Consider the following 12,311-nt stretch of genomic DNA (forward strand, 5'->3'; position numbering starts at 1 on the left):
AACTACGGTGGCCAGGAAACTTGCGTAATAAGGCTGTAATAAGGTTTAGGATTTAGAGGTCAGGGGTGAGGACATTGTCACAGTTTAGATTATATTTATATATTTCTTTTATGCATAGTTTTATTTGTGTGTAATTACAGTTTTCTCTGAATTGAGTGAAATTGAGTGTTTGGTACCTTTCAGTGGAGGGGCTGGAAGCTTCCTCCTTTGATGGCGTGATGAGTCCAGGGTTTGAGGCTGTAATCAGAATATTTGTATTATACACTTCATACACATTAAAAATTAACAAAGCACCCTGACTTGTTCACACTGCAGGCAAAAGTGGCCCGAATCTGACTTTTTGGCTCATGAGTGACTCAGATCTTTTCAATTCTAATTTGGGCCACTTTCATATGTGATCCAAAACAGATACAGGTGACGTTTATGTCACTCTAGATCGACATTCATCATACAGGTCACTTCAGGACTGTGACACTGGAATCTGATATTGGCCACGTTCAAAAAATAATGTGAATGGCCAAAAAAAGAAAATTCAGATCTGAGTAATAAATTCAGAATTGAGCACTAAGGCTCACAGTGTGAATGCAGTGTAGCCTTGGAGCTGCTATATGTTTTTATTTTCTCACTTTTAGTGTCAGGTCAGTCATCTTTAGTTACTTAAGTAACTTAGATTACAAAATCTCAGTGGGAGAGATATCTGTTACACGTATCACAGCTTTTATTAGTGATGTTTGGACCAACTACAGGTCCTTCTCAGGCAAATGTTATTTAACATACCACTACTTTATGATAAAATACAACCAGGCAAATTTAGTATATATATGGCAGTGTGGGAGACTTGTTAGGGCACTCAAAGGGCAGTGGGTTACCTTAGCCTTTGGCTTGTACTTGGAGAAGCGATTGCAGGCAGCCACATTTAACCCAGCTGTTTTCAGAGCTGATATCCTGGCCTCAATGTTTGATACCTTAAAAGGCGAAAGATACTTCATTTAAAAACACAATCCAATACAAGATTCAATCCTAGTGTGAATCTAATCACAGTTCATATTTGTCGTAAAGCTGCAGAGAAAAGCCATCCAGTACCTGTAGTTCAGACTGCTGAACCTGAGCAGCTGCAGTGGCCACCTGGTCCTCCAGGAAGGCCAGCTCTGTGTCTGTTGTGCCACTGCTAATACTGCGGGCACACTGCTCCAGGTCCCCAAGCGCCCCCTCAAGCCCGTACACAGCACCAGCAGTTAGGTACACCTGTACAGAGAAGAAGACACTTAGCTCCCAATATGATTGAATCTCAAAATACTTTTCTTATTGTGTGGAAATCTAAAGAGTGGTAAATTTGTTGGGCTAAGGTGCCCTTTAGCTTACATTCTCCTCCATCTTGGTCAGCCTCTGGTCTAGCCTGCGGGTCTCGGAGCTGCTGGAGATGGGAGAAGCACTCATGGATTCAGATGGGGTGTAGCTCTCACCTCCTGCCTCACCGATCAGCTCCTCTGTAGCGTTCAAAACCTTCAGCACTTCTGTGGTGATGCTGCAGAGAGAGGCCGCCGAGTACTTCTGCTTCATTTGAAGAAAAAACACACACATGCACAGCAGTCAGATGATACATCCTGAAAGGCCTAATGTGATCAGGTTAAAGAGGAACAAAATATTGAACTTTCATGATTAAAAGTGAAATAGTCCTACCTAGAAATTAGGTTCAATGATGAACTGGCAAACCTTTTAAGTTGTTATGAGCATAAAGACTTAATGCATGCCTTTATGTAAAATCTGTAAACATCACATTAAGGACAAAACAAGGGCTTAATGTAGCAGAATCACAGAAAATAAAATGAAAAAATATCTTTCATTCAGAAAGCAAGGGGATATAGCAAAATGTAATTATGCAATCACAGCTGTGGGACATTATGAAGTCATTAGGGTATTGAAAAACATATTAAAATCACCATTTGAAAACGAAGGGGAGAAAATAAACTAAATGTGGCTTAACCTAAATGGCATGTGTCTTTAATAGCAGTGTTGGCCTAATCAGCTGTTCTGTGAACATGCATGTCTGCAAATGCATGAGCTCAGAAGAGCAATCAGAAGGTGCAGAACAAAGAACTGGAAGTGAGAAATGCAGTAGTGAGGAGGAAAGGTAGCAGAGAAAGGTTTCAAGACAAAGCCTGAGGAGTGATTGATCCTTTATTTTTTTTAGGCTTTGATCAGTTAAAAGATGTTTCAGTGACTAGTATATCTCTCATTGCTGTGCAGGGGCTGCAGGATAGCAATTATGGCATGTGGATGTTTAGCTATACGGAATCAGGAATACCTTAGCGAACAGGAAACAATTTCATATTGAAGCTTATATCCATCATTATCTGTCCATTAGACGAGATGCTGGTGTACAAATAATTTCTTTTGACCTTTCAGTTGAAAAACTGGTACATGAGTTTCCAAAAAAGTAATAAAAAGACGAAGGCTCAGTTAATTAATGGACAAATCAGTTGGTGGAGATCTCTAACTACCATATCAAGATCCCTTCCACACACAAACAAAAAAAAACCTGTTAGTCAGTCTGTTTACTGCTAGTCAGTGTTTCGATTAACTGGAGCAGCTTGTTCATCCAAATCCAAGCTTGTTTCCAAATTCAGGCTGTCTGGGACAAATGCCTTGTAAAGAAAGCTGCAGTTTTTTTCTGAATAGATGGAAACATTAAGCAAGCAAAGGAAAGGGCAGTGAAGAGAGACAGATGTAATTCAATAATGAATGAATCACTGGCTGAAGCTTTGATCAGTGGGATTGGAGGCATATTGATCCCTCTCTCAGCCAGACCGACAGTGTGACAGTCTGAAAGCCAGAGCTTTAGGTAGTGACATGAGCGGTAGTGAGGGATAAGAAGGAGCTGAGGAGCAACGATTTGGTCAAGGCAGGATAAAGTATTGGGTGAAAGATGAGAGGCAGAAAACCAAACCTCTTATCTTTTTTTTTTTAATGAGCATTTAGTGATCTTAAAAAGAATAAGAAGCAGAGATGGACGGTCCTTGATATTGACTTGGGTTGGTCGATGGAGAAATGGATGTTTGGTGAGAGTTCTCATCCTCTCCAAAGAAACAGGCCATCACCATTCAGATCAAACAGTCTGACACACATACACGTCTCACTGCTATTGATGTTAAAAATCTAGTTTGATTTTATATAAAGATAGAAATATAATGTAAGTAAGGAAAACATAAGTGACTGGAATATAAGTGGAGTTCTGTGGTTTAGTAATTAAATGACATTAGTTAATAGCAGGGACAGGTCATTTTGCATTTCTTTTTAGTTCTTCTACATCTTGCTTTGCCTCTCTGTAGTCGTGTTGTCTCTCTTTGTGGACATTTTGCTTCTTTTTACTCATTTTGCATTCCTTTTTTGATGTTTTACGGATTGTTTTGTGTCTCCTTGGGGTCATTTGATACACTTTTAAAAAAGAAATGTTAAAAGTCACATAGGTGCCTGAGTAAGTGCATATGTGCGTTGTTTTGTCAATGTAAGTGTGTGTGTGTATGTGTGAAAGAAAGTTATGAGAAAGTCTGTTATTATTACAAATTGCTTTGTTTTACAACAGCTTTTATCAGTGATGCAACTAAATTTATTAAACCCTTGGAAATGTGTTATGGTCATATTAGAATAATATATTATTTTTATTATAATATCAATTATTTCTTAAATTATGTGTCCTTGTGTGTGATGAAGGTTATCTAAACTGAAAATGTATATAAATATACCTGCGGGGAGCGAGACAATGCAGGTTCTTTTTCATTTTTTCAGATTTAATAAAAGCAAAGTGCCAGATAATTCTTTAAAAAATGTCAGTTTGATGTAAATACAAAATAAAGACTAAAAAGCCACAAATATCACAGTCATTATCAGACATGTTTTCCTGTATTCACATCTAACTGAGCTGTCCTGGCAGGTTTCAAAGGGAGCTGTGAAAACCAACCGAAATAGATCACACAAGTACATGTGTCATTCACATTGTATGAGACACGTATTACTCACAGGAGCCCTTATAATGATTCTGGCTAATGACCAGCATCGACCCACACGCCTCAGACATAGTAGACGAGGTGAGCAAGAGAAGTGCAAGTCTGTGGGTGAATATGTGTGTGTGTGTGTGTGTGTGTGTGTATAATTTATGTGTCTATCTACCTCATATTGTGTGGGTTTTGACTTTACTATGTGATAGTACTGGAAGAGTGCTTTTAACTTAACCGGTCATAGATTTAACTTTTTTTTTATGTCAATTTCAGATTTTTATATTTTGATATCTAGACATAGCATTTAGTATGGATACACTCTTTCATACAACACATGCTTGTTAGTATTCAAGATATCGCTGTACTTTTTACATGAAGCAATGCAATATGAGCACCAGCAGACATCATTCAAGATGTAACTTTGGAAAGGAAAAAAGCAAAATGCTCCTTTTCTTCCTTTCAGTGTAGTGCATTGCTGGACAATAATGTATGTCAACAGCCTTCTCAAGCTAAATCAAGCTGATTTAATATGCACACCGACATCCCTATATAAAGTATAGTTAATTTTGTCACTTTTCTAGTACGAGTGTACCACTTTACCACAATCTGCTTAAAATTTGTATGCGTTATAACACTGGGAGGCAGCTCATGTGTTAGACTCAAATATAACAGGATGTCAGGATACCAGTATTTTAGACAAAAGTTGCTGTGTTTTCCTTTTGAAGGGATATTTATGTATTTCAAAGGATATGATTTTCATTTACTTGATTATAGATCTTGTTTTGGTTGGAGCTTACAACCATCTTGGTTGCTCATTTTTCACAAGAAAAGTTGCTTATTACCCAAAACAATGCCTGTGGCTGTGTTGCATTCTGACCTTTTGAGGTTTTTATTAATGAAAAAATTATATTTGTAGCTCTTCTGTGATGAATGTCTCCGTATATGATTCTTCTCAAAGCAAAGCAAAGCAGGGGTTTTAGAGAAAATACCTTACTGTTTTATTTTGAGAGACTAACAGCAATGTTTGAACAGCTTGTTATGCTACTACATGCTACTTTAACTGCACTGCAAATGCCAGAAGCTTTATTACCTGCAGAAATAAGAAAAAATACAAAAAGTGACATTCAACTTAATCACACATCCAGCCATCACACACTTTGTAATGACATGCCTGTGCATTTACATGAGGAATAAATGTAGAGTTTAGTGTGCTTAATCAGAACAAATGTGTTCCATATCTAAAATGTGTGCATGGGTGCAGGTGTGGATACAGTATGTGTGCGTGGTAAGATGGAGGTTTAATTAGAGTTGTATGTCCTCAAGCGTGGCATCCTGCGCAAGACCTCACAGAATTCCTTTGCTGTTCTAGCCGATATCTCACCTGCTGCAAGAGAGAGGAGAGCAACTGAAGCCTCTGTTGTTGCTCCAAGTCATTCTGTCCCTCCTGACACACACACACACACACACACACACACATTTACGAAGAAACACACAGACCAGACAAAAAAGTAGAACAGAAGCACAGAGAAAAAGGGAAAACACGGGATGAGGGACGGAAAAGGACAGCAGTGATCGTCACATAAATGCAAGGATAAGAGAGGAAGATACGAGGATGAAGAGTTATAGAGGGTAAAATACGAAAGACATGAAAACAAATGTATCAAAAGGCAGACAAACAGACAGTACTCTCCAGAAAGGTAGTAGTGGAATCAAATCTACTGTACTTTCTTCAAATCCCCTTACCTGGTTGTCTGACAGCACCCCCTCCTGGGAAGAAGGTGTCACAGCAGGTGAACTTGCACTGGATCCACTCCTCCTTGCTCCTCCTTTCTGCTCAGCTTCCTTCTCCACATCTCTTTTATGTTGCCTCTTACTGTGTCTGTTCGGCTCTCTTTTATCTCCTCTCCTTTGCTCCTGGTTGCCCACTTTCTCTTCCAAACTTCCCACTCCTTTCTCTAACCTCCTCTCTCTAACTCTTCCTTCCTCTCTCACTGACTGACTCTTTATTAGTCTCTCACTTCTTTTCATCTCTTTTCCATTCACTTGTTCCACTGTCTCCCTTTCCTTACTGCTGGTCCTGTCTCTTAATCTGTCACTTGCTCTCTTCCTTTCTCTTTCTGTGTCTTTTGGCTTCATCTTCTCTCTCTGTCTGTCACTTTCTTTATCCTTCTGTTTGTCTGCAGGCCGCTTCGTGCACTCCTCCTCAGATGAGCTGCTGTCTTTGCTGTTGGCACGACTGACCAGCTGGCTGAGTCTGGATCGTATCTCCTCTTCCAGAGGGTCTCCAGGCCCGGAGAAGCTCAGCGAGTGCTGGGAGCCCAGAGCAAGAGAGTGGGGCTGTGGAGGGCTGGGGGCTGCTGAATTTGGGGCCACTGTGTCCAAGTCCTCTGGCTCAGGTGTCATGGCATCCAATTTGAAGGCGTCTGATGCAGCTGTGGCCATTGGCATAGTGTCAGGTACTGACTGTTCCTCACTTAAACCCCTCTTCAGAAGGGCATTGAGTAGAAAACCACTGTTCTCCTAGAATGAGGAGACAAAGGGACACAGAATACTTTTCACCTATATCAGATGTTCATCAGGAAACGTAGCAAAGAAGAGATTAGGAGGCCTAAACCACATTATCAAACACAGAATTGTAATTTGCCGCCCCCCAGTGGGGAAACAATATTATACAACCACTTTATTTCAAATGGCAAAGTAGCTACTAGTATCCCTAAAAAGGCAAGTGTGATATTTTACCTGCACTAATGGGTAGATGGACTGTGTGTGGCTCTGGCCTCCAGGCCTGCTCTGCTCTGTTGACGACTCTCTCTTGCTTTTCCTGCGTCGCCGTGATCTTCTGACCGGGTCACTCTGCCTCTCCTCAGCCTCGCTGCTGTCGCCCATCACCTGGGAACAAAAGGAGGGAAACAACAAAGTACGTTTACTCAAGTGCAGATTTGAGGTACTTTTATTTCCCCTTAATGCTACTTTATTTATCTGACATAAGACATAAGATAAATTTATTTCAAACCTCTGCCAGCTATAAATACATCAGTATTAATAATCTAATAATGTCATATATCATAATATAACACTCACAGGGGCCAATTTCTGCAGACCAAGTACTTTAATTGTGATACTTCAAGTACATTTTGACTTAGGAATGTTACTTGTATTGGTCGAGTATTTTACTTTGTTGTTTTGGCACTTTACTTAAATAAAGGATATTAATATTTCCTCCACCACAATTATTCTATTTATTATTATTATGTTCTGCTTTTCACCTGTTTTTTAATGCTTTTATGTAAATATAATGTTTTTCATGCCTGCTAGATAATGACACACAGAATCAGTCACATTTTCAGTGTAAATTCATCCCATCTAATAACATGAAATACATACATTTACATTAGACTATAAAGTATAGAATAATCCAAAGTTATAATGTAAAGGTAAATCACCTTAGGGTTAAAGTTCACATCCAGTCCCTCTGAGTGCAGCGGATACGGAGAGTAGTTCTGGTGAAGGTGTTGGTGGTAGAGTGGCTGGTGATGAGGGTGCAGGTGTGTGTCCGGCGCAGCTTTCTTCCTCAGCAGGTTGTGAGGCGCTTTGCGAGGACATGCGGACAGCACCGATGAGGCTTCCGAGTCTGAGTTGAGAGTCTCTGTGTTGGTGTACTGGCCAGAGGACGGTGATGTAATGGGAAGGTGCTGGGTGTACGTCCATTCCGGGTCGTGCTGTGAGTCCGTGTAGTAAGTCTCATCGGACAGTTTGCGCCGGAACTGTCGCAATGCTGCACCCCAGCCGCCTTCATCGTCCTCCTCAGAGTCGGATCCCATCTCGTCGTAAGCTGAGACGACGCCGGACTCCTTTTCCAACACGCTGAACACCAGGCTCTTCCTCTTGGTTAGCAGGCTGGGCCGAGACAGCTGTGAGCTGTGCAGAGCGATCCAGTTACCGTCTGGGCTCTGGAGCACTGAGGACGCACCTGGAAACACATGAACACACATAAACAGGAAGTTTATTAAGACAAACTCTTATTTCCACCTGTACTTTTTGGATAGGCTGTGTGACCTACTTCTTTAATAGCAATTCTTTTTTATAGTTCAAGATGAACTCTTCCACTAGATACAATAGTTATGTCTCAGTAAAACTTTTATTTAGCCATAATTTGACAAAACAATGTAACTGAAGCTGGTATAACACACACATACACACACATACACACACACACACACATATATTAGGAAAACATTAAATATGACCTGAACAAAATTCACATTAACTCAAAAAAGCAGTAAAAGAGTCAAAATGTTGCCTAACATTTGTGCAAAGTATAGTACATTCCCAATATACCTAATCTGAAACTTTTCCATTCCACCCTTTACAGTACCATAAGATTGTTTTTATGGGCCTAAGTTAAAATAGTTTAGAGTTAAATACCACAAAACCATCACCAGAGTGCAGTGATGTGGTCTTCCCATATTGTACCCTACTGTGCATTGCATCAGCAAGATTTTATAGGATAACGCTTTAATCAGTTCTCTAGCAAATAGAATATCCAATTGCATCTGCATACTGGCATCAAGAGGAATCAAAGGAAAGCTACTTAACCAATGAACATTAAACAGAGTCTGTGAGTGTGGTATTTACTGGAGTTGTCCAGGCGGTCGACACTCTTCCAGGTGGGCAGAGATGTGGCTTTGCCCTCCCTCTTTAGAGAAGCGTACTCTTGCAAGCCACCACCCGCCCCTGCGCCCTCTTCCTCCGGACCCTTCTCTGGGGAGTCGTCACTGGTGAGGGAGAACGCTGACCGTGAGCGCTGCAAGCACACACATCAGTATACACACAGGTTTGAGACACAGATCTGAACATTTTAAGTTAAAGCTGACCCTCCTCCCTTTGTTAACTTGAGTCTGGGCAGGCCCTTCAGACAGAGTTTCATTCAGCTCCAGACAGATTACTACTGCATGGACACAGGCAGCAGCACACTCATCACGTAATATCCATATATAGTATCCATATATAGTAGAATAGGCTAGTCTACTTCCTCTATGGACAGAAATCTGTACAGGTATGTCTGTGGTTCCATATTTTCATCAGCAGATGGAGCTAGAAAACAACTAAAGAACTAACCTGACAGAATAGGAGCTTGTGCAACTACCTAGGATCAGAAAATCTTTTTATAATAAAACATCTTCAAAGTCAAGACATTTTGCCAGTCTTCCCAATGACAAGGGAATTATTTAGATTCAAGATTAAGTTTTCTAGTAAGACTATAGTTGGGTTTTTCTACTGTGCAGTTAATGTTTGTGGATGTGCACTTAAACTTGGTATTGGATTTAAACCTCATTAAGGTGCACAAACTCACACTGCAATCGTGATTTAACATTCAAGAGAAAGGACTGATGTTGGTACATTTAAGTATAGACTGAACTGTCTAGTAGGGTACAGAACAACTTGAGAAAAAAACATAAATTCTTACAATGGGTGGGTGGGTACCATTAAGATTACCCGAAGGATCAGTGTTAAGGCAGTACAGCTTTTAGTGTGTATTTGCATGCACTGTGTCATAGTGAATATGTTTGCAGAGAGCTGGTAAACAGAGCCCTTCCCATGGCGGGCCGAGCAGTCGAGGAGGATCCCTTCGTATTCCACAGGACTTTGATCTTCGCTGAGTGAAACAGCGGGAAACAGAACGGTGAGGCTCAGGGAGCGCAGCTTTGATGCTTTGCTCACACATGGGAAGATGACAAATCTCCTCCAGTCCCTGCTGACTAGTAGTGTGAACCTCCACCAGGTGTGTGTGTGCGCATTGCTGATTTGTGTGTGTGTGTGTGTGTGTGTGTGTGTGTGTTACTGTGTGTATCCCTATGTCAGTGGAACACTTAGTGAAACTGTCAGACTGGATTTTCTTCTGAACCAGTCAGGTATTAATCAGAATTGGTTCCTATGTGATTCAAATCACATTTGCAACACTTCTAAAGCTTTGCTTTTGCCTCCTTAAGGGGTAAATCCACTTTAAAACACTTCAAACTGTGGGAAAAAAGCTATAAGCCATGCATCTATGGGTCTATTTTTTTCTTGGTGGTCTATATTCCCTTTATAAAATGGCAAAACATAGTAGATGAAATTCAAAGGCTGGCAAATGTCCAAGCAATCCTCTAAATGAGTTACTGTATTGTGTTGTTTCCATATGGATACAAGGCAGCATCAAAATACACATCATCCTGAGTTTTGGAGAACGCCTTAATCCTACAAATATTACAAATGTACAAAATGTTAAGTGGGTCAGACCCTTTCACCACTGGCTTTCAATACAACAGCTACACGATCCACAGACGAGCTAAATACAAATGCTCAATGGGATGACATTGACACCACATGTGACCAGTGCTTCTGAAAGGTTACAGTGATTTTCTGTCAAACACAACATTCCTGTGTGTTTAAAATCTGGCAAATGCACAGAGACAACGTCTAGTCCACCCAGAGGAACACACACAAAAACACAGACAGAAGATCATTATAGTGTATGTGCTGTGAACTGAAGTGAGAAATGTACTATGGAAAAAAACAAACCACCCTTTCTTTAAACACATGGTGCATAATGGAGGTGAAAATCCGTCTGGTCAAGACTCAGCGGTTAACACCAGCCAACAAGATGGTTTTAACTTCACCGGATACGGTTGGCATTTTTAGAGTTTTAACAGTTTGCATGCAGGCAGAGACTAACCCAGAGGGAGTATGAGGTCTTCAGGGGGTCCTGTGGTCCTTGTGAAGAAGCTTGAGGCTGAGATGGAGAGGGTAGTTCACTGGGCTGGATCAAGGACTGAGGCTGAGGCCAGACAAAGTCATACTCTGTCTGCATCTCTGAACGATTCCTCCTCTGGATGATCTGAGAAGGGAAGAGAGGAAGGAGAAGAAGAAAGTAAGAGAAGACTAAACGATGCAAGCATATAGAGAAATGTATTTGAATAATGATTTATAATAATAATTGCAAATTGGAAAATGCAATCGCATGACAGCATTTTACACTTAGGCGGTGAATAATTTGTTATAATGAAACTAACTATGAAACCAATAATACAGTTTCCATTTTTCATGTAATATTATGCAGCACGATCCTCAAAGTGGAGATTAAAAAAAAACCACATTTTTTATTTCACCTTCAAAGACTTGATGGCCAAATCAAATGTTAGTTAAAACTGCAGAGCAATTAAACAACTGAAAACTTTTTCTCCAGTTACTATGTGTATGCAAATTACAAGACGTGATTAAAATGAAAGCAGTTGTCATTTGAATCTTAATTCCAACTAAAATATCATATTCAAAGACTTTCTGCCCTCTTCTCAAATGGTACTATAATCCCAGTTTTCAAAAGAGGGAAAGAACTTCAATTTTCTGTGTTCCTGCGCTATCTCACCTACAAAAATGTATTACCGATGGAGATGCTTTTGTTTTACATTATAATAGTCTGTCAAAGTGTCAAAGTGAAGACAGAGATGGGACCTTGCTCTGTGTATTAGATTTTCCTTTTCAAGTGTGCATTTACATTTGAATGAGGTCAACTACTCTGTGTCTTCACACACAAGGGTGAAGTAAACATGCAAAAATAAAACGCACTCTTACTCAACCTACTTTTTGTACAATGGTTGTAGCAAGTTCCTCTATGAGCTCCTCTTTGTGGTCCCGCAGATACCGAGCCTCATTCTGCTTCTCCTGCACACACACACACACACACACACACACATATATATATTTGGTCCAAAACGACGAGAATTACCAGAAAAGGCTCTGTGCAGATGTCTTAGCCAAAAACCATGACTGCATCCCGCTGATACTGAGACCAAGAGGGAGGCGAGAGGAGAGAAGTAAGAGGACATGACAGAGAAAGTGGGGATGGAAAAGAGGGGAATGAAGGGCAAATGGAAAAGAGGGAGGCAGAGACAGAGAGAAAGGAAGAAGAGGAACAGAGAGATGTCTCACCAAGCTGTCACTGAACTCCTCTGCCTTAGCGATGGCCTCCTCTATAGCCTCCTCAGCAACACGCAGGGCGACTGTGAGCGTCTCTGCCATACTGTGTCCTAATAACATGGAGGACCCACACATTTCAGAGATATTACACCCCAACACACATTCCCACCTATCCCTTTAACTCAAATCCAAGTGTTCCAAACCTAGGGGTCACAACTCATAAGGCAAATTTGATGTGTCACAAGATATTATTATGTTTTTGTTTTGAAAAGTGTTTTTAAATCTTAATTTTTTCTGAAATATTGAACAGTTTAGCCTCTTCTTGACTCTTATAAGTATTTAAATGAAACAATCTGAGAA

General features: G+C 40.4%; 1 protein-coding gene across 2 annotated transcripts in view; it reads right to left on the minus strand.

Annotated features, from left to right (window-relative positions):
* myrip (myosin VIIA and Rab interacting protein) overlaps positions 1 to 12,311 on the minus strand; it is a 35,010-nt gene that overhangs the window by 4,085 nt on the left and 18,614 nt on the right. Inside the window, exons 3-13 of one of the 2 annotated variants that reach the window (XM_035655987.1) lie at positions 11,964 to 12,061; positions 11,616 to 11,696; positions 10,711 to 10,872; positions 8,631 to 8,799; positions 7,439 to 7,965; positions 6,735 to 6,884; positions 5,739 to 6,515; positions 1,363 to 1,551; positions 1,084 to 1,245; positions 870 to 965; positions 177 to 237 (exon numbers count right to left, since the gene is read on the minus strand). In XM_035655987.1, the coding sequence (XP_035511880.1) occupies positions 177 to 237; positions 870 to 965; positions 1,084 to 1,245; positions 1,363 to 1,551; positions 5,739 to 6,515; positions 6,735 to 6,884; positions 7,439 to 7,965; positions 8,631 to 8,799; positions 10,711 to 10,872; positions 11,616 to 11,696; positions 11,964 to 12,053 (2,464 nt within the window). In that variant the 5' untranslated portion in view covers positions 12,054 to 12,061. Of the gene's footprint in view, positions 1 to 176; positions 238 to 869; positions 966 to 1,083; positions 1,246 to 1,362; positions 1,552 to 4,129; positions 5,440 to 5,738; positions 6,516 to 6,734; positions 6,885 to 7,438; positions 7,966 to 8,630; positions 8,800 to 10,710; positions 10,873 to 11,615; positions 11,697 to 11,963; positions 12,062 to 12,311 lie in introns of those variants that run through there. The other variant, XM_035655995.1, reaches the window with a different exon arrangement.

This window comes from Morone saxatilis, unplaced genomic scaffold, assembly GCF_004916995.1.
Source record: "Morone saxatilis isolate NCDOM2014 unplaced genomic scaffold, NCSU_SB_2.0 Contig0, whole genome shotgun sequence".
Classification (NCBI taxonomy): Eukaryota; Metazoa; Chordata; class Actinopteri; family Moronidae; genus Morone; species Morone saxatilis.